This window comes from Hemicordylus capensis, chromosome 4 (assembly GCF_027244095.1).
Source record: "Hemicordylus capensis ecotype Gifberg chromosome 4, rHemCap1.1.pri, whole genome shotgun sequence".
NCBI lineage: Eukaryota > Metazoa > Chordata > Lepidosauria > Squamata > Cordylidae > Hemicordylus > Hemicordylus capensis.
Window position 1 is genome coordinate 97,848,794 of NC_069660.1, and position 22,582 is coordinate 97,871,375.

The 22,582-nt window shown below is 41.8% G+C and overlaps 1 protein-coding gene across 1 annotated transcript in view; it reads right to left on the bottom strand.

Moving 5' to 3' along the window:
- Positions 1 to 1,081: 1,081 nt before the first annotated feature.
- Positions 1,082 to 22,582, bottom strand: part of PLPP3 (phospholipid phosphatase 3) — a 95,026-nt gene continuing 73,525 nt past the window's right edge. Inside the window, exons 5-6 of the mRNA XM_053249410.1 lie at positions 16,377 to 16,553; positions 1,082 to 3,011 (exon numbers count right to left, since the gene is read on the bottom strand). Coding sequence (XP_053105385.1) covers positions 2,886 to 3,011; positions 16,377 to 16,553 — 303 coding nt within the window. The 3' untranslated portion in view covers positions 1,082 to 2,885. The remainder of the gene's footprint in view (positions 3,012 to 16,376; positions 16,554 to 22,582) is intronic.

The window sequence follows — 22,582 nt, forward strand, 5'->3', positions numbered from 1 at the left end:
TGGGACTTCTTTCTGAGAAATTATGCTTAGATTGATCGTATGAGCAAGTAACAGCCTTAAAAAAATAAGTGGCTGGGTTCATACAAAACACAAAATTAGATTTATTGATTTATATGCCACCCTTTCAAAAAATGGCTCAGGTCGGTTTAGCACGATGTGAAGGAGTTTAAGGGAGTCATGAGCTGACTTGTCCTCTTTCCTGCACAAGAGGAAGACTGAAATACAGGGCGGAGTCATAATGAGGGAAACTCAGGTGGCAGACTATTAGACTGGAAGTGCCTTGTGGTGTTGCTGTCTTCTCCCCAATGCCTCCCCATCTGTAAATTGAAAATGGGGGAGGCCCTTGGGAGAATGCAGTGGTACTGTGAGAGACTCAGGGCCGTATGGAAGACTCACAGTGCCACTGCCTCCTTCTGTCCTCACCTCGACTCTAGGAGGAAGTGAAGTCACTGCTGAAACCACCAGAAGTCATGGCTTCTTCCTTTAGTGAATGAGAGGAAATGCAGCAGTATCTCCTCTTTCCTCTGATGTTCCTCCCATTCCCCCCTCATTCGGTAAGCAGGAGAGTGGGAGCAACTGAGCCCTAGGAACATGTCAAAAATCTACTATAATGTCCAGCAGGTTACAGTTGGGTTGTACCTTACATAACATAATCATTGGCTGTGTTTTTGTAATTACAAGGCTCCTGGTTTTAAAAATAATCAGGATTAGAGAGCCCCATGGAGCTGATTGTGAGACCTCAGAATTTCCAGGTATTCCTGGTCAAATTGCTCCAGTTAGCCAGCACTAAACCAGGATAGATAACCAGGATCAGATATTGGTTATCTATCCTAGTTAAATGTTGATTAACCACAGTGGTTTGACCAGGAATGGCTGCATTCTCAGTTCCACAGGATTCATTGATTAACACTTTAACTGGGATCCTTGTGATTATGAGAACACAGCCATTGACATGTAGATATGCACACAGTACCTGGACTTAGTTAAATTAGCAACTTTTCCATATTAGTACAATCTCAGTTTCTTTCAAGTTGATCTAAAGAACAGCAAGAGGAGAGAGCATAAAGTCACAACAGGTAAATTAATTGTGCCTGGAAAATTTATTTATAAAGCACATTTATACAGCAATATTTTTGCAAATACAAACTTCAATTTTGTTCTCTACAAAAGTCTTGCTTATCCTTCTTTTTACAAAAAAAGAAACATTACAAAAATACAGACAATTTAATATGATTTTTATACAATTGTCTTTAGTTGTTATTTTCATTAAAATAGTGCTACCACAGAACTACAATATTTTAGTCAACTATAAAAAATTAAGTCAATGCTTTTTTTAAAGCAGCAAAATGTAAATAACACAGGTCAAAACAGTTTATAATCATAGTGGATATATCTAAAATTGTTTCAGAACTAATATTTTACATAGTTAATTTTTAATATTTTATACATTATTTATATAATATATATATATATATTTATAAAAATCATAGCTTGCAATAATTGAAATGAAAGGACGGATTTTGTGTGACAAGGATGTGCAAAGGACAGTCTGTTTGGTTAGCACTGTCAGGTCTTGATGATGTTTTGAATAGAAAAGTCAGATGTTTATAAAAATCTGCGAATTCTGTGCATCTGAAACCTTAGAATTAGAGTTACTGGGCAAAGTTCTGCTCTTGCTTAAGTTTCTCCATTAGCTCTTCGTATTGCTAAGAGCAGCATTTGGCCTAAGGTCTAATCAATAGTTTAGAACGATCCCTTTTCTTCAGGCCATTGGGAAATACAAGAGGGATTTAACTGAATATTAGGCAAGGACGGGCCTGCCCAGCAGTCCGCCCCAAATCTAGAGAATTAAGGTTCTCTGGGTCTCAGCCCTAGAACCCATAGTGCTAGCAAGACTGACCACTAACAACAAGACTGACCACTAACAAGATTTTTTAAAATTGAATTCAAAAGGAGGTACCCCCCCACCACCAATCATTCAGAAAATACTTGTGTGGGTCACTGGGAGCAAGGGGGAGATTTTACAGTATTGTTGACATTAGATACACGGAATCATGTGTTCCATACTTTGAGTGTCCCTTATCTGACAAATCCAACCTGCTCTCCACGTATTTAGAGATGATAAGAAACGTGAACATGGAGAATGCCATACAGATAGTATGGTGGAAGTGGGGTAGCTGATAGATGAAAACAAATATGGAATAAATCTTACAATGAGTGCTATGTGTGAGCTCCATTTGGAAAGTGGATGTGTGTATGCTTAATTAGGTGTAGAAATGTATTCTTTTTCAGGGACTGTGTAGTGGGGATAGACACCCTCCTAATATTCTATTGGGCAAGCTTCTCTGAAATAAAGAGGAAGTCACAGTATAGAAAGGAGTCAAAGAAAACTGATGTTTAAAATAAGAGGATACCCTTAGAAAGTGATCACAAATCCTGAATCAGTGCTTATTCCTTGAAGATGGTGATATAATCTGGTTGGTGAGGATTTTTCCTCCCCTCCCCTCCCCTCTTTTAACAGGAATTGGAAATGTTCATAGTTGGGGTAGCGGGTGGGAAAGGTGGCCGGCTTGCTAGTGATCATTTAGTGTTCATTAAGCTATGAACAATTCAGCATTCATTACAACATGAACACTCAGCCAATTGCACATTTAGAATTTCTGCATCTTGTTTTGACTCATTTTGCAATAGTTGCCTTTGACTTAGTTGAACAACACCCATTTTATGCAAATGTTGTAAGAGTAAAAAGGCCACAGAGTAAGACCTTATTGGTCAGGCAAAAGTCTCTCCCTACATTCTACTGTCTGATGAGATTGAGAGCAGCAGGTAGTTGCTGTCAGCAGTCATTTTGCAAAAAACAAACAATATATATATTTGTCAAATGTCTACACCATGTTGTGATGGTTGTTCCGATCAATGATGTCCACAGGTGAAAGGGCCTCCCTCCGGATTGGAGGAAGTGGTTGAGATGTCTTTGTTTTTTGTTTGAAGAGGTCTGAGACATAAAACACCTGTAAATAAAATATAAAATAAATACTCAGAGCTTTATTCCTTTTCCATTTTGCTTTGCACATTCTAAACCCCTCATTAGTATTCAGAGCGAATTGTATCACAATCTCGATCCATAATTGAGAGCTGGACAGAAAAACATTCAGGGTTGTCCATCAAATTATGTATCTCAGGAGAGATAGTCCAGAGAAATTCAATGCTGTTTAGCAATTGTTTCTAGAATTGTACAACAATCTCTCATCTAATTCTCAGTGCTATGGACAATGCCCCCTCACCCTGTTTCAGGGTGTTTGTTATTTTGTTTCTTTCTCTACTGAGTTAAACTTTCATCACCATTTTAATTCAACCATATTAACTTGTGGTGGGTGGGGAGGATTTACACAGTAAGAAGCATGAGGGAAGGAAGGCTTTGTTAACTCAGGATATATCCAGTCTTCTGCCTTTTTCTTAAAAAAAAAAAAAAAACACCATTGTGCTATTGATTATTTTTCATATTCTTCAATCCATAATCAATGAAATGTTAAAAAAAAATTACACAGCTACACTTCCTCTAGTATTTCAAACAGACCTAAAATTAAACTTCCTTTTAACCGACAGTTCTCTGAAATCATTAGTTAGGGTGGCTTGACATTTCCTCACATTCCCACCCCCCTCCCCCAGCACTGGCCTTTCCTTATTCGTAGACTAAAGCTTAGTCAGAATGACTGTCTAGTACTTTTCTAAAACAAAAATGTTGAGGAAAAGATATTCCTGATTACGTTTCCCTGAAAAAACCAATGACATACCCATTCCTACGGATGTAAAAAGGCCAACATCTGACAATTCAGAGAGACGGCTGTACAATCAGAGAACCCCCAGGAGAAAACTTTGACATCCTCCTTCAGCCACCACAGCCTAATCCATATCAATCCAGCATGACTGGTGCACTTTCTCCCTTGCAAAATGCTACTCTGAAGCCAGAAAGGGGAAAAAAGACATCACCCAGGCTCTGCAGGCAGCATAACAGCACAACCCTATTCATGTTTATTTGGAAGTACCCGTGTTTCCCCGAAAATAAGACAGTGTCTTATATTAATTTTAGCCCCCAAAAATGCACTAAGGCAATTAGCGGTACATCAGAAATTACTGCTAGGTCTTACTTTCGGGGTAGGTCTTACTTTCGGGGAAACAGGGTATTTCACATTGTGTTTACTTCCAAGGAAATGTGTATAGGATTGCATTCTACAACTCAGCCAGAGGTTGATATGAACAAAACAAACAAAGCCAGCTGTTACACACACATATAGTGTGTGTGAGTGCAGGTGCATGCATTCAAATGCAGGTGCAAGCCTATAATCGGTTAAGTCTGGCTAGATAAAGAAAGAACTGGTACTCTCTCTCATGCCAGTGCAACGCAAATGTCTTCATTGCAATGATTTAACACGTATACTAGCTTAACATTCTACTGATGTATTGATGTCACTATGCCATTCACTATACCCAGTAGAACACAGTGTTTCACTGGCACAGTGAAGACACAATAGCACAGTGACATGAGTATACTAGCTCAGATCAGATTCTACCTTCCTGCGGAGTTAAGTATAAACATAAAGTTATTCCAGTAAAATAGATGTCATCATAACTAGAGATATACCCACCAAAATCAACTGAGGGCTCAAGACAACCCTCCCACATAGCCCCGCCTTATACCCAGTCACCCTGAGGGACAAGATCCTCAGAACCTCTTCACAGCACAGCACCAGAAGCGTACAAGCCTCAGCAAAATAATATAGACAATACATCTCAAGATACAATGCATGGGGCTATATTGCTTTGTCTACAGAAGAACAACCTTACAAACTGGAACTTGGAGATGGGGAACTTTGTGTAAAGTGCCGTTTTTGTGCAGTGTCCCATCACCAAATAACAAAACTCAGCAGCCCAGCAGAACCAAAATGGGGAGAAAGAAAAAACATGGCAGGTGAATAACACTTCTCCACTCAGAACGCTATACAAGTACCTGCATTGGGACTCTGGATACAAAACACGCACCAGGATCTCCAATCTTAGCTGGTTGAACCTGGAGTTTCAAAGTCAAGGTGTCCCCATAAGTAACAAAGCAGGGGTTTGGGTGTTTAAAGGTAAAATAAGGTACAAAACAATGTCCTTTATTGGACAGTACTACAGGAGTCAAATAAGCAGTTGCTTCATAGAGCATGCCAATCTTGGCAACCTGTTCTTGGGAATTCCTCCTTTCTTTTCTGCAGCCAAAGTAACCTAATAAGTCCTCCATTGGAGATGGTGTCCCGCAAGGGTATTCCTTTGGCTTAGATGATATAGCTAACATGCCTTTTAAAAATAGTTTTGTTTTGTTTTGCTGAAGGGGAGAGATTTAGCAGGGTTAAGAACATTGGGCTCTTAGTTCAATTCTTGTAGGGTTCCATTAGTTAAGCTAATAGGCTTTTCAGAGTGAAAAATAAATAACTTGATGGTTTTAAAGAGCCTGCTTCTTTTACTTGATGAAAATAGTTGCATTCAAGATGCCTGTTATCTTGCTACATTCCTCAGACCAGTTAGTTTGACTTCTAAATATTGCTATTGACTTATAAACATTGCTATTGGTGCATATAGTTAACAACAACAACAACAATTTATATACTGCTTTTCAACAAAAGTTTCCAAAGCGGTTTACATAGAGAAATAAATAAATAAGAAATAAATTCACTGAGGAAACATACTACACTCAGAAGAATAGATGTGCGGCTGTAATCAAAGAAAAAACAAACAGGACCAACCACTTCCCTTATTTGGATTTTATGTTCTCCTTGAATCCTAGATTCACTAGCAATTCTAGGGTCACTGCATTAAAACAATTCCCTTTTACCTCATTTTAAGACTCAGTGATCAGTGAGTCTTAAAATGATTATATGTGATTATATTCATACATAAAATTATATGTGATTATATTCACACATAAAACAGCAGCAAGTAAATAGGCGAAAGAGTGCACTCTGGGTACTATTGCCTCTTTCATGTTGTCTGAACCTGCCAACATTGGGTTTCCTCTGCCATCTGCCATTTGTCTGACATTTGTAACCAACATTCGAAGGTGGTTGGTTGAGGGGACCCGACACTGGCAGATTCAGATGACATGGAAGAGGCAGGCAGCAGTACAGGGAGCATGCGCTCATCAGGAAGTGGTAATTTTCCCCTACTTACTTGCTGCTATGTGTAGTCTCAGTGGAGTTACATTAGAGGCAGATAGACATTCAAGCTTTTCACTTGCTTTTGGGAAAGCAAGGTGTATTTCCTGCTTTACCCACAACACACTAGATATTGTGTTATACAGGGAAAATATCCCTTTGGATGCACCAAGGAAAAAAGCCAACTACTGCCACAATCAAGAAATAGTAAGTTGTGACTGTCCTACTGAAATCACTGTAACTTCCATGACTGAGTACTTGCATTTTATTGGATCATGTACAATATAAAAATGCGCAGACTGCCCCAAACTTCTGTCTCTGGGTGGTTTACAACAACATAAAACAAATTAAAAATCATAACCTTAAAATCATTTAACACCACAGTCCAGTTAAAAGCTTGGGTGAAAATATGAGTATTTAGGGACTTTTTAAAAGTTGTCAGAGATGAGGAAGCAGGGAGCACATTCTAGAGTCTCAGGGCAGTAACAGAGAAGTCCCGTCCCTGCATCGCCACCAGGCGAGCTGGGGGCAACTCCAGATGAACTTCTCCAGATGATCTAAATGGGTGGTGCAGCTCATGGCGAAGAAGATGTTCTCTTAAATACCCAGGGCCTAAACTGTTTAGGGCCTTATAGATTATAACCAGCATCCTGTATTTTGCCCAGAAATGTAATGGTAACCAGGGTTGCTCTTTTAAAATAGGAGTAATATGGTCTCTCCGAGATGACCCAGAGACCAACCTGGCTGCCGCATTCTGGACTAACTGCAGTTTCCGGACTTTTGTACAAAGTCAGGCCCACAGAGAGCGCATTGCAGTAGTCACATTTGGAGGTTACCTGCGTACATACTACTGTTCTGAGGTCATTTCTCTCGAGAAACAGACACAGTTGGCATATCAGCCAAAGTTGATAGAAAGCACTTCTGGTCACCATTTCGACCTGGGATACCAGGGAGAGATTTGGATCCAGAAGCACTCCCAGACTGCGTACCTTTCTGGGGAAATGTAACCCCATCCAGAACCATAAGTTCAAAATCGTCCCCTGAGTTCTGACCCTGCACAATAAGTACCTCTGGCTTATTTGGATTCAGTCACAGTTTGTTATCCCTCACCCACACATCACAAAATCCAGGCAGGAATTTAGGGAGGTTATGCCTTCACTTGATCATGTTGACATGGAGAAATAGATTTGAGTGTCATCCACATACTGATAATACCCTGCGCCAAATCTCCTGATGATTTCTCCCAGTGGTTTCATGTACATTTTTAAAAGCATTGGAGACAGTATGTCACCCTGGGGGGTGCCATATAAAAGATCATATTTTGAAGAGCAACAGTCTCCAAGGGATACTATCTGGAACCTGCCCCAGAGGTCAAAGCAGTGCCTCCCACCCCCAACCCTCTCAGATGCTCCAAAAGGATACTATGGTCGATGAGAGCTGCTCATGCATAAGTGCTTTCTATACAGCAGAACCAATCTGAGGGGCATCCTAGTATACCTCAGTTTAGACTTTAGCAACTTTGAATTATAGCAGTGAAACAAAGGGATATATAGTCATTACATTTGTATCATTCTTCCTTCAAGGTGTTGGCCTGCCACAGAATTACGTGCTCATCTGAAGAAAAACCCTTCGTTTCATTGCTATAATTGCTAAAGTCTAAGTTGCTAAAGTCTAAACTGAGGTATACTAGGATGTCCCTTAGATTGGTTCGGCACTGCATGGAAAGCACTTATGCATGAGTAGCTCTCATCTGACCGTATTAACATTTAAAATGACATGTGCTTGTCTAATCACATTGTTGTAATCTACACACACATCCCAGAGCAGTGCCAGCTCTATGGAAAAGATCCATGTGATCGGTCCCATCCACAGAATTGTGTTATTGAAAAATCCTTCCAGTTTCATAGGAGTTGTTCATGGATAAGCAATACTCCCATGGCTGGTGGAATATCTAAAAGGGACCTTGATACCATTAAGATGAATGTGGCATTAAAGTGCTTAAATGTCCCATTGGTTTTACTGAGGTTCTGGCACACTTAGGTCTTTTCTGGATTATCTGTAAATATTTTAATTCATTTATTTTTAACAGAACTGTATGGTTTTTAGTTGTTCAGATATTGAGTTCTACAATTTTTGTAGAAACGAAGCTCTGAAGACAATTCTGATGCCATGCTTTTCACTTGTCTACTGCTTAGGACTGGTTTCAGTTACAAGGATATCCACATTCTATACCAAAATCTCCATGACAAATCAATTTGTGGCAGGAGCAAGATGGTGGTTGCATGGTGCAAGTGGCAGATGGAAAGTTAGATTCAATCCAGCCTGCATTTTCTAAATGAATAAGTTATGGATGGTGTGTCGTCTTGGCTTTCTTAGCCTTTGCTCTGTAGTTCATGCCATGTGTAGCTTTAAATCAGATGCTTGGTAGTAGCATTAATTCCCCTTTAAACTGTATTTCACTTTAGCAAGCTTGAGGTTATAAAAACACTTACAGAAATCATGAAACACAATCTTCTAAAGGTTAGAACAGTGTGTTAAACCCTACTAATGCTTCAGCTGCTTAACACACACAAAAAGAGAGGGTAAATGCACGGAGTGTTTTTTCTTGGATTTATTCCATTTCCTGTAGAAGGTGCTCTCCACCCATAAAGAAAACTTGACAGCAGACAACTGGGAATGTGCTATATAGAATGGCAGTTTATAATCTGAGATGATCAATTTCTTTTTTATTCATTCCACTGGAAAATATCTCATTTGGATCCAAAAAGTGTTAGCAAAAATCAGACACAAGATGAAGATGAAGAGGAGAGAAATTGACCCCAGATTCCCACTACCTTTCCTGCTTCACAGCTACAGGGGTTTTTGTTTTTTTCCCTCCCCGACTGCTAAAGCTATATCTAAAAGATATTTTTATTTCAGAATGTTTTAGGGTATTTAACTCCAAATAAAACAAGACTGTTTCATCAGCTGAGAGGCCTTGAAACAAATGTGTTGCATTTGTTATTTCAGGCTTTGGAAGGCATAGGAAGCTGCCATATTCTGAGCCAGACCATAGGTCCATCTAGCTCAGTATCGTCTACACAGACTGGCAGCGGCTTCTCCAAGGTTGCAACCAAAAGCTAACAATAAACCATGTGCAAATAGCAAATATATATAAACATACAAATGCAAGAATTAAATAATTATATTTTATATGTGTATCATAAATTCTTTAAATATACCTCTTAATAAACATACATATATCAAAAGAACACCAAGGAATGTCCAATGTAGCCCAAAGCACAGAATAATGAAGATGGTAGTAGTATTCCAATCCTGCTTAATCAGCATGAAGGACTGTGATGTTACAAGAGAACACCAAAAGAAGTTCACTGTTTCCCAGAGCAACCTCCAAGGTTGCAGGCAGGAAACTCTCTCAGCCCTATCATGGAAATGCCAGGGAAGGAACTTGGGACCTAGATGCTCTTCCCAGAGCAGTTCCATCCCCTGAGGGGAATATCTTAACAGTGCTCACACATCAAGTCTCCTATTCATATGTAGCCAGGACAGACCCTGCTTAGCTAAGGGGGCAAGTCATGCTTGCTACCAAGCATGCCTGCTGCAGTGAAGCACTGAATTTATCTTTGGTGGCTTCAAATGGCTTTACTTCCTAATTATGGGTAAACCTAAGAGTCTTTGAATGTCAGCAGGGCTGAGACAAAGGGAATATCTGTGGCACCTTTTCCTTCATATAGAGTGTGGTAAAATATTACCGTGAAGGAACACAGTGGCAAAAGGTAACCCTGTGACTGTGGTATAGGAGGAGGCTTCAGACTATGTAAGCTGAAAGCCAGGCCTACTTCACTGGCTTAGCAACATAACACAAAGAAAGGACAGTCCAATGAAATGAATATTACTCAGAAGAAAAGTTCTCAAGATGAGCAAAGTTCAGAAAATTAATTTTATTTTAATTGAAACTTAAACTGACATTTAAGATTTTCTACACAAACATACACAGGAAGCTGCCTTGTACCAAGTCAGGTTATTGGTCCATCTAGTTCAGTATTGTCTATACTGGCTGACAATGGCTCTTCGGGATTTCAGGCAGGAGTCTCCCTGAAGATGCCAGGAACTGAAACTGGTACCTTCCGCATGCAAGCAGAGGCTACCACTGAGCTATGGTCCCATACCCTAAGGGGAATATCTTAGAGCAGACAGTGCTCAGAAGTAGTCTCTCACCTGAATGCAAATCAAGGTGAACCCTGCTTAGTAAAGGAGACAATTCATGCTCACTACTGCAAGATTGCCTGTCCAGCTTAATCAATCTGAAATAAAAGGAGATGATGAAATACAGAGTGAACTATGGCAGAAACTACTACTAAGTGGCTTAAGAAATGACAATGTTTGGTTTCCAACATTGAGTCTGCTACATTTTCCATATTAAAAGTTCCTTATCTTTTACAGTTGCAGCAACTTGCTTGAAAATACGGACAAGAAATATGGCTACAAGGCTCATGGTCACATGTGTCTGGATATCTTTGAAACTACACAAAGTATATCACGTCCCCCCCCCCACTGCGCACTGTTTCAGACAATACTTTGCCGGCCCACCACATGGGATAAGAATGTGCACATGCCATAAGCATGCATGTCCTTCGCCTCTCCCAGTGCATGGGGTGCTATTCCTTAACTGAATGCAGGGCAAGCTTGTCCAAACTGCTCCTCTGCATGTGCAAAAAATAACTGGTATTTGTAGCGTAATTAGAGAGGTGATTTGGAAACAGTGGCAAAGGTGAAAAGACCTCCTCAAGGCACACACATGTCCTTATTGTGTGTGTATTGTGCGTGGTGACTGGGACAGGTTAAAAAACACGAACACACTTGACAACCCACAATATATAACCAGGGGGGTCTGGTTTGATTAGTCACAAGTTGCACAGAACTACTACAAGAGGAAGAGCTATGGAAACAGCCCAAGTGAGCTTGTCTTGTGCAGGACACATACTGCAGCAGCATCGGAAGGCTCAACCCTCAGAATTACTTGAAGGCCAGTGTTTGCTGCTGGGAATTACTGCTGCTAAGCAGAAGCATCAAACCTGACAGGTCTGTCTCAACCAAAAGGTAGGATATCAATTGGAAATAAATGAGTCATAAAAGTATAAATATATAAAAGAATAGTAAAATAACTTAACAGTTTAGCCATTCCTTTGGAACAGGAATCCGTGGGAAGACCTAGGAAATCACTACCCATCCCCACTCTCTGCTTCCTCTTCTATAGCCGCATCTCTCCCCGCACACCCCCCCCGACGGGCTGTGCAAGGGCAGGGCAAAGAGTGACCAATGCCCTCTTTGCATCCTGGCTAAGGACGAAAGCATACAAAGGAACAGCAGACAGGGAGGGAGATCCCAGGGTCAAAGAGGAAGGACCACGCATGTGTGTGGCGTTCCTCAGGCAGCTGCTTCCTCAATGGCTTTGCCTCGTCACAGGAAAGTCAGCCTATCGCAGCCGAACTCTCACCCCTCTTCTGGCCCAGTAAAACATGCCATCTGTTAACAGGTCAGGGAAAGAGAGCGCCAGATCTGCAACGTGTCATTAGACAGGAAATGGTGAACATGGCCATGTCTTCCATGAGGACCCCTATTGTCTGCCAGAAGCTTTTTTGCACTGAGATCATCAGCATCCTACTACACCTTGCACTGCATTCCCCCTCCCCCACCCTGTACCCTTTGACAAACCCTTTTTAGAGACAAACAAGATAGCTTATTCATTATATACGGCCAGCTCTGACAACATGCACTAATAGCGTCTAGACCAGGAGTGTACAACTTTGGCCCTCCAGCTGTTGTTGGACTACAATTCCCATCATCCCCAGCCACAGTGGCCAACAGTCATGGATGATTGGACTATAGTCCAACAAGCGCTGGAAGGCTGAAGTTGTGCAACCCTGGTCTAGAAAAAGCCACATGACACAACACAGAACACTGGAATGAAAAAAAATTATGCTTCAACATTGAAAGAAATTACTCAAGGTTCAGCTTCATGCAGCCACCAGCAACTCTGTACATGGCAGCAAGAAGGAGACCATGTCTCAAGATGCTTGGGAATTTTATGAGGGCCTTTTAATACACGGGGAACATGTCAGTAACCCACTGGGAACTGAGAGTGCATGCCTCGGCAAGCATAGTGTCTAAACCCAACCAAGTCCAGGTCCAATCTTCATCCAACATTCTATGCCCAACTTCCAAACGTGGTTACCAAAGTCAGGTGAAAGGAGAACGTTGGGCGGGGGAACTCAGGATCTGGATTTGGGCACTTTGGATGTTACTCCTGCTGGGAGTGCATGTTCTGTTCCCAACATTTTATCAGCATGTTTCCAACTTAACAGATTTGTGTGAAGCTGCCCACTATGAGAAAAATGCAAGATTCCTAGCTGTCCCCATCAATCCCTAATACCATTGTATCAGCTGGGGATCACTTGATGGGGAAAACTGGAGGGTAGGCTGGGGAGATTTCTCTTTCCCCTCCTCACCAACTACCCCCCCCATGTGTAGATTTGATTCCCCCCCCCACCTTAATCTCCTCTGCTGGGATCTAAAACTGAAAATGAACTCAGCTGGGTGAGAAGGGCATTTGCAGGGGGCCGTTGCTTCTGTTTACTAAAGGGAACTTGACAATGGAAGGGTTCAAGCATTTTTCTTGATTTCCTTTCCCTCTTCTAACTTCAGATCCCCTACCCCCCAAAAGGGCACAATGCTCTGCAAAGGTACTCAGAAATCACATCAATTAACTTTTTTGTTTTGTACCCAAGACAGCAAAGGCAGAAAACAATCATTTCATTCCAGCAAGGCTAGTCTGCCCACAAGAAAAACTTTTAGACATATCCTTTTGAGTTAAGTGGACTGGGCAGTCCTATCACTTTGTTAAATAAACTGTGTAAGAATAATTCAAGGCATAAGACAATGACACGCCATCATGGCTTGGGTACACCCCGCCCCCCCCCCCCTCTCGCACACAGAGAGTTCAAAAAGGGAGACATTGATCTGTGCATGCTCGCTCAAGGTCCAAGCATTTCTGCTTGGGTTTTCAATTTGTATTTGAGAAATCGGACACTACATTGCTCACAGAATGTTGACAGTGGTTTGGCTAGCATTGGCACCAGTGGAAAAGAAACATTATGCAGCTGTCTTTGAACGTGTTTAGCCTAGTTTCAGGAAAAACTGCTGCAATCATTTATACATTCACCTGTGTGAACTATCCTGGTAATATTCCCAGTTTGGCACATGCTCAAGGAGAACTCCTTTCCATGAACTAAGCACACCAAACCTAATACTGAGAGAAAAATGAAGAAAACAGCTGTGTGTATGAGCTCTGATTCTGTGCAGATTACACCTGAAAGGTCACACTCTGCTCTGCACGTATCTTTCTAGTTTCCAGCATAATATGGGGACCATCAAACATGTGTGTTTGATGTCTCAGGGTCCCCTTTTTATATTCATAATTTTATGAACTCTAGCATGCTCCCAGGTCACTTTAAGTGGTGCAGCAGGGAAATGTTTGACTAGCAAGCAGAAGGTTGCCGGTTCAAATCCCCGCTGGTACTATATTGGGCAGCAGCGATATAGGAAGATGCTGAAAGGCATCATCTCATACTGTACAGGAGGCGGCAATGGTAAACCCCTGCTGTGTTCTACCAAGACAACCACAGGGCTCTGTGGTCACCAAGAGTCGAAATCAACTTGATGGCACACTTTACCTTTACTTAGCATGCTCCCACTTGCTAATTGATAAACCCACCCAACCCCATCTTAATTTGGAATAGGTTCAGCTTGTCCTCCCAGATTTAAAAGAACTGTTTCCTACTCTATTCCAGTTCCCTAGCGATAACACTAGGTATTCAATGGGACTGAATGCCACCCCCACAACAAACCCCTGAGCCTGCCTCACTGAATCTTCCCCCAAACGGACCTAGCATCCCCAGTGCAAGGAACCCTGGTCTACATAGCTTCCAATACACCTTTAAATACCACCCAAGGCAAAGTTCTATAGTAGGAGGTGGGCTGTCCCAGGGTCCAAGACATGATTTAGGAATCTGGAGAAGCTCTCCTGAGCCATGACCAGAAATTATTTTCAAGGACTCATTACAGCCAGTGTTCCCTGTAACCGGGATTCCCAGATGCTGTTGACTATAACCCAACATCCAATGTCTTCCCACCGTCCAATGACCTTTGGCTGGGGATTATGGGGGTTGTATTCAACAATATCTGGAAATCTCTGTTACAAGGAGCACTAATTACACCCCACCTCCAAGTGGGGTGAATTTTACAAGCCCTCAATTTTTCTGTTCCTTTTCAATCCATCAGAGAAGAACAGCTGGTTCCCTTGATCCTTATTTAGTGTACTGGAGCCTGAATAAGGAAAGCTTTATTACATTAAATTGGGTTAAATGGGAGCCTTTAAAAGGCTGCACATTGAAAACAGGGAGAAGAGTAGGAAAGGCAACCATTCACTAAGAACCCCCTGATGCTGAGAGATCTCTGTGAGGGTAGCCCCCATCCCATTTTCAAGGGCACACCCTTTTACAATAAACCTCTTAGCTAAGCAAGATAGATATTTCTCCCTTGCTTTATTTGGAAGCAGGTTGTTAAAGCCTTGGATTGGCTTTGATAGGACAGAGAGTTATTTTTGATGGTGGGGCAAGAGAGGAATAACTCAGCTCTTATTCAAGTATATCCAAGGCAGTCCTGGGGAAGCTCAATTGTCTCTGGATGCTGCCATTTCAGCATTCTTTGCCCTAGGCAGAAATTGATGCCCCATGGAAAAGACTCCCTGTCACCATTGCCTGGAAAGTTTTGGAAATAAAGAAAGGGGGCAGCTGCAGTAATGGGTAAGGTCCTTGTAAGTCAGGCCTGAACTTGTGGAGTTTGAACTCTGAAATTACACATGCAGAGGAGTTCTTTCCCCTGGACTTCCAGGCCCTGGAGCTCCTCAAATCCTTCCTAGACTGTCCCAGGTGATGTGGTTGCCACATTGTACCATGCCACTGGCCCATACTGGGCCAGGCAGCTGAGTATGACTGTGACGGGAATGACCTCTGCTTTAGAGATGGCAGGGGGGAATGGGGAAAGAAATATGTGGGATGGGGATATGTTGTGTGTTGAAATGTTTTTCCTAATGCATATTTGCATAAAACATACCTGTTTTATATTCTCACGTTCTTGTGAGTTAAGTTGCTATTTGTGCCCTCAAGAACCCATGAGTTAAGAATACTGTGTGTCTTATGATGTGTGTGTCTGTGTCTGTGTCTGTGTCTGTGTGTGTAAGGGGATGATGCTTAACTTGCAGCTGGGTGGGTCTCCAAAGGCCTGTAGGTTTGTTTGTTGTCATGTGTATAGAGGTGTACCTAAAATTACCTAGGTACACCTCTATACACATGACAAGTTCTCAAATTCTGAATGCTATCTATTCTATTTCTCAGTGTTTCTTCAAATTCAGAATGCCACTCAAAATGATAAATGCATAAGAGATAGGTCCACCATTCTGTTAACTTGCAAGAGCTCTGTATCACAAACTGAACTGAAGATGTAGAGATGGAGAAAGCACCACCCATCCTTCTTCAGTTTTCACACACACTAACATATTCCACACAAGGCACATTACGATAATGCTCGCATCAACATGTATTAAATAATCACAATCCTATACATCTATTCCACATTAATCAATCTTGAATATTTTTTCACAGTCATCAACATGAAACAAAAAGCCTAAAACCATGAAGTAAGCCATGCTTTTAGTATTTTAACTATCAATTACCGTAAACAAGTAAATGGCTAAAGGCTAATCAGCAATCTGTGACAATGTGAATACATTCTCGACTTTCAAGTTGTTTATAGAGAAAAACACTTTACTCTAAGACACCCCCCTCCGCCCGCTGCAGTTGGAACACTCCTTTTAGCCGTGCCTATACACGCCCAGTGCTCCTCACCAGTCAGAGTGAATACGATAAAGGCTTTTTAGAGGGTGTGTGGATATTTTTTGTTGACTTAAATAACATTTTGTAATCACTAGCACTTAAAATGCAATTGGACTCCTATCACTGCCTCCATCATAAATCAACACCTAACAGCTGACAGCTAGAAAAATATAAACAGTGTCTTTCTTACCCATCTTATAGGTACAATGAATGAATAATATAGGACACTTACTATGCAATAAGCCACCAGGGCCCCTTGTGCAAAGCCTGCCAATACATCTGTTGGATGGTGTTTGTGGTCAGACACACGAGACAGTCCTGTGTAGAATGCCATCATAATCAGTGTAAACTGCAGCAGAGGACGCAGCAGGCGGGCTCCTCTCCAGGTAAACCTAGCCTGCAGGTATAGCTGTAAAGAAAAAGGGCAAGAGGAAACATTATAATGCTACCCTCACGAGAGTTTACACAGCCACAGTGAAGCAAAGGTTAAAGTTCCTTGGACATAAAGTACAAAGGGGAAAATGATACTTTTACTTCAGCAAAGGGAAAGAAAAACAAAAATACAAATCAGCAACCAAGAACTTGACCTGAAATGAAATAGCTGAAATGATGTCAGATGGGCATTGTCCCTCACCTCACCCCCTTCGACTTATCCTGGTCTGGTTTCCTCTCAAAAGCTGTGGGCAAAACTTATTCCTAAGTTCCTGTGGGAACAGGGGAAGCCAAAAAAAGGAAGAGAGACCAGGAAAGGCATAAATATCTATCCACAAATCAAAGGAACTGGAGACTGACCCAGCCCAAAAGGCAGGGTGAGCGGAATGTGTGCATGACTCTAGTGAGTTCTCCACCAATTGCTGCCTTCCTGTGTTTGACAGAGGAAGCAGAGTGACAGAGGGCAGAGACGACACATGCTACAAAATCACAGAAATGTCTGCAGTGCATAATGTATGCAGAAAAGGTTTGTGGTAGAACAGAAAGTAAGGCACCATAGCTATTATGTTACATCAACAAGATAACGTCCAACAGCAACACACACATTTTTGAGATGAATTATTTGCCTCAAAATTATTGCTCACACTGCTAGTCCTTTAAGAATATAATACACTCTATGGGAGTCTCCAGTTCCTTGAATAAAGAACACGTGATCACATTCTTTGTCAGTGCTTAATTACCAAAATGCTTTAGCTGGAACTTGCCCTTTGTGATCAGGAAGTTTGTCTTCCTTAATCCAGGCATGGGGACAATAGTTCTGGTAACTCAGTGGCAGGGGAAAACCCCTCAATCTTCTGCTTGGAAACCCACTCATCTGATATTACTTTATTTATTCCAGAGAGTTGCAGTGCAGCCTGACACTATGGTCAAGTCCTGTGAGTCCGGGATCAAAACAAGCCCTGTTCTGTGCCGACAACCTTTGTTTTCAGTTATACCAAGGCTATTGGTATCACCATCACACTTTGGTATATTACATTTGAGAAAAGATATAGCAGAGTACTAGGCTGGATGGAGAAAAGGTTTTGAAGATTTTTCAAAGGGAAAAATGGCATACGCAGTCCAACTTTTCAATTACTTGTGTTGGCAGGAGCTTCAGTGAGACTAATGAGCCTAGTAATATTTTGAAGATCACAGGCTAAAACCATCTTGCAAAGAAAATAATCAAACTTCAGTGTTATATGGTTCTTCTGCAGAAGTCGCCATTGGCATAGTGCTCAGTTATCTATTTATTATCTTTATACATGGCCAATTATTCAATCTCAAGGTGGTTTGCAAACAGATATAAATTATTAAAAACAGTTAAAATCAATTAACAATCAGCTAAAAGCCTGACAGCAAAAATGTGTTTTCAAGGCTGACTTAAGGGCCACCAAAGATGTCATAGGAACATAGGAAGCTGCCATATACTGAGTCAGACCATTGGTCCATCTAGCTCAATATTGTCTATGCAGACTGGCAGCAGCTTCTCCAAGGTTGCAGGCAGGAATCTCTCTCAGCCCTATCTTGGAGATGCCAGGGAGGGAACTTGGAACCTAGATGCTCTTCCCAGAGTGGCTCCATCCCCTAAGGGATGACGTAAACAAACATCTTACATTGCTCATACATGTAGTCTCCCATTCAAATGCAACCAGGGCGGACCCTACTTAGCTGAGGGGACAAGTCATGCTTGCTACCACAAGACCAGCTCTCCTCTCTTGTCAACCCTCGTTTCTCAGCACTAAACTAGATAGTGAGGAGGAAGCAGAAGAAAAAGAAGGAGAGCACCACATTGCATTATTCTAAATTAATCCATCTGAGACAAAGTCAACCTTTGTTTCTGTTTTTGTGGTAATAGTTAATACTAATTAAAAGTTACTGTTTCACATGCTAAGGCATATTTCCCAAGAATATGAGGGATTCCCACAATTAAATGTTAAAGTGTGTTTTTATCCATTGCGATTTTTATGTTTTTATGAGTTTTAAATGTTTTGTTTTATATTCTATTGTAATCTGTACACTACCTAGAGATTTCTATACTGGGTGGTATAGAAACGCAATTAGATAGATAGATAGATAGATAGATAGATAGATAGATAGATAGATAGATAGATAGATATGGGGATTCCCACAATGAACAGGCAATGGTATAAGCCCTTCAGGTACATGTTTGTGGTCTAGGTTTAGGATTGCCATGCCCAAATTTAAGACGGCTCCTGTACCTTTAAGGAGTGCATAGAAGGCAAAAAGGCTTTCCTTATTCAGGGTTCAAGCAGTATGAGAGGACGAAACAGATACCCTTTATTGGAAGGCTCAAAGCACAGCAGCACTTTCAATTACTAGATTAGACCATATTACCAGATTAGGTAATCTTTTGACGTAAACAAAAATAAAATAAAATTCAGTGAACAAGGGCTGGGTGTTTTTTGTGGGTTTTTAAAAGCTAGTATGTGAAGGGTTAAGCACAGTGGGGAAATGACTTGACTAGCAAGCCAGAGGTTGCCAGCTCGAATCCCCACTGGTATATTTCCCAGACTATGGGAAACACCTATATCGAGGAGCAGCAGCAATACAGGAAGATGCTGAAAGGCATCATCTCATACTGAACGGGAGATGGAAATGGCAAACCCCTCCTATATTCTACCAAATAAAACCACAGGGCTCTGTGGGTGCCAGGAATCAACACCGACTCAATGGCACACTTTACCTTATCTAAAGGATTAACTAACCCAATCTTGTGTTCTTGTTAATGAAACCCATTCTGTGCCTCATCCACAATCCTATTTGTCATCGATAGCATATTCTTCTGCCTCCCAGCATCCTAAAGGCTTTCATGATAAAATGAAACCAAGCTGAAGAAAACAAACATTTAATGTCAAAAAAATCCAACTGAACTTGAATTCTTTTTACAGCAGACAGTGAGGCTATTCACATGCACGTCCAAAACCGGGCTAATGGAACCCAGCCCAGTTTTGCATGCATGTATGAACTGCTGGGATCAGGCCTGATCCTGGAGGTTACATGGCGGCAAACCCGCCTAAGTAGCCTCCCTCTAAAATGAGGTTAAGGGAGTGAGTGCTCCCTTGACCTCATTTTCTTGCTAGTGTGGCAGCCGCGGCTGCTTCCAACCACGGCTGGCACACTCGGGGGGGATCCCTCTAATGCGCCGCAGACTCATGTGGTGCATTATTGGAGCTCTGGGCGGTGGAACAACACACAATGGCACATCCTGGCACCCTGACCCCCAGAACTGCAGTGGGAGCCGCAGCTCATCTGGGCGGGCAATCCACCCACCCGGGGAAGGAAGGAGATTGTCTGCGGAGGAGGTAGGTTAAACTCGCCTTCCCTGCTGCAGACCGCCCCAGAGCTCTTCTCACTGATCGCGAGAAGAGCTCCAGTAAGTGAATTACAAGTAGTTTTTGCTAAAGTCTCTAACTGCTGCAAGCTCAGCCATAGGTTTGTGGAGGCACCTGTGTGGTGTTTATATGGTAACAAAGTGAAAACTACTCTTGCAGACCAATGGGCAGCAATGGGGGGAAAATGTATCCAACAGCATGAAGGAGATGGGTGTGACAGAACCAAAGAGGGAGGGAAGAAAGCAAGGAGTGACCTGGTAAATATATCCAGCATTAGCTGTTAGAAAACCTCATGGATATTAGGTTTCTGGCAGCGGTAGCATCACCACAGGAGAAACAGCTCTAAGGCCACCAGGTGATGCTTCCACTGCCAGGGGATGTCCCACTGATGTCACTGGGAATAGGTTGTGGTCAGCCAGTGATTTTAAGCAACTAAAATTAGGTGTTAATATTCCTTTAGCAAGTTATAGAACAGCAGACAAGGAAGCTGTTCACACGCACAGCCAACTGGGCTCAGGCAGTTGAGCTCGGCCTTGGTTGTGCATGAGAACCATCAGGATCACGCACGATCCTGGCGGCACGTTGGCGGCAAGCCCGCCTGCAGAGCCAGCCTCCTAAACAAGGTTAAGGAAGAGAGTACTGCCTTAGCCCCGTTTTCTTGATCGTGTGCAACTAAGTTGGGTTTGGACACTCAAGACCCAGCCATGAAGCTCACTGGTGTGGCCTAACCTACATCACAAGTAAGATAACAATAGTAAAGTATGGAGTCTGAGAAGTGCTTATGGGAATGATCAATAGTTTTTGAGGTAGTTGTTATCTATTTGCCCCTGCTAACTGGGCAAAGAGGCACCTTTTACCATGGTGATTCTCTTTATTTAGCAGGGGCAGAGTAACTGGCCCTATCCAACCCCAGCACAGTACTTCCAGTGACTGTTGCTGGTGTCTATCTGATGTTTCTTTTTAGAATGTGAGCCCTTTGGGGACAGGGAGCCATCTTATTTGTTTGTTTGTTATTTCTCTGTAAACCGCCCTGAGCCATTTTTGGAAGGGCGGTATAGAAATCGAATTAATAATAATAATAATAATAATAATAATAATAATAATAATAATAATAATAATAGACCTTGAAGAGCACCTCAACACCATAGGGGCCACAGAAATCACCATCAGCCAATTACAAAAAGCAGCTTTACTGGGAACAGCCTATATTCTACGACAATATCTATAATAATTGACAATAAAATTCAGCCATCCCAGGTCCTTGGGAAGGACTTGATGTCTGGATAAAACAAACCAGTCAATAACACCTGTCTGACTGTGTAAACAAGAAATAATTATTTTATTTTATTTTATTTAAAAAACAAACAAACATGTACCTGAATCTGACCCAATTCAAGTAGACAGATTAGAAACACAAAAAAGAAGGGAAAGCAAAAAAGTGTTTCCCTTTCTTCAGTCTGGTAGGTTGACAACAATCACTAATGTTTATCTAATGACTAACAGATTGGCCATGATCCTACTAAAATATAGTCAGACCTTTGATATGTGGTGTCTCTGAAGATGTGAACACGCTGTTAATCTGACTGTTATAATGCAGTATAATTATGTCGTCTTGGGAACACAAACAATCTTGGGAACACAAATCATAAGGAGACCACTTGAGGAGCTTATTTCCTAAGCACAATTGCATACATCTCAGTGAAGCTATATAAGAAATTAATCCAACAATCCTTGCAAAATTTGGCTGCCACACACAAGATCCTGTGGGCAACATTATACCTCACTTAATCTAGCAACCTATTGGAATGGAAACTTGAGGGCAAAGCAAACACATGGGTGATTCTGTGGTCCCATACAGCACGATATTGTTCCCACCTAACCATGTGGAAGACAAACCGTTCGAGCCTCTCTTAAAAGATTGGGGCAGTTTGGATGGTCTGCCCCCACCCCCACCCCCACCATGACTATGCAAGAGCAGAATGGCATGCTGGGTGTGTGGATCAAGACATGAGCACACATGCTGCTTCTCATGTCATTGGGTGCCCAGTCAGGTGCTTTTGTCCAAACTGGCCCACCACTCTTAATCTAAACATCAAGTCAATAATGAGCTTTGGTTTAAGACAGGGATGCGCAGCTTTGCTGCTGAGTCTTGGGATTCCTTGCACATTACACAACCGCTAGGACCACCATAAAGCCAAAACTCTTAGACTTTCACTTTCATGGGGCCAGTTTGGATGATACTTAATTACCCTCTTAAACACAATGAAAAAGAGCATGAGCATGCGTGTCTCCTCCTCCACTTGCCAATGCCAAGCCACCTCCTAATCACAAAGGAATGGCTCATCCATACTGCCCTTGTGTGGTTAGGAAGCAGAATGCCAAGTTGCAGGAAGAGTCATGCACCTCCATGCACCTCTCTTAGGATGATCTGAGAGATGCATCATCTGCACTCAGGCCCACAGAGAACTATCACATAATCAGGTACAGTTAAAAATACATTGTGATGCTTGTAAACAAAAAAATGGGTTCTACACTAATCTATGTTTATTGGAGCCTTGATATCTCTGGTTCATTATTCTTGCTGGGGGTAGTTGCATCGAGAATTGGACAATCA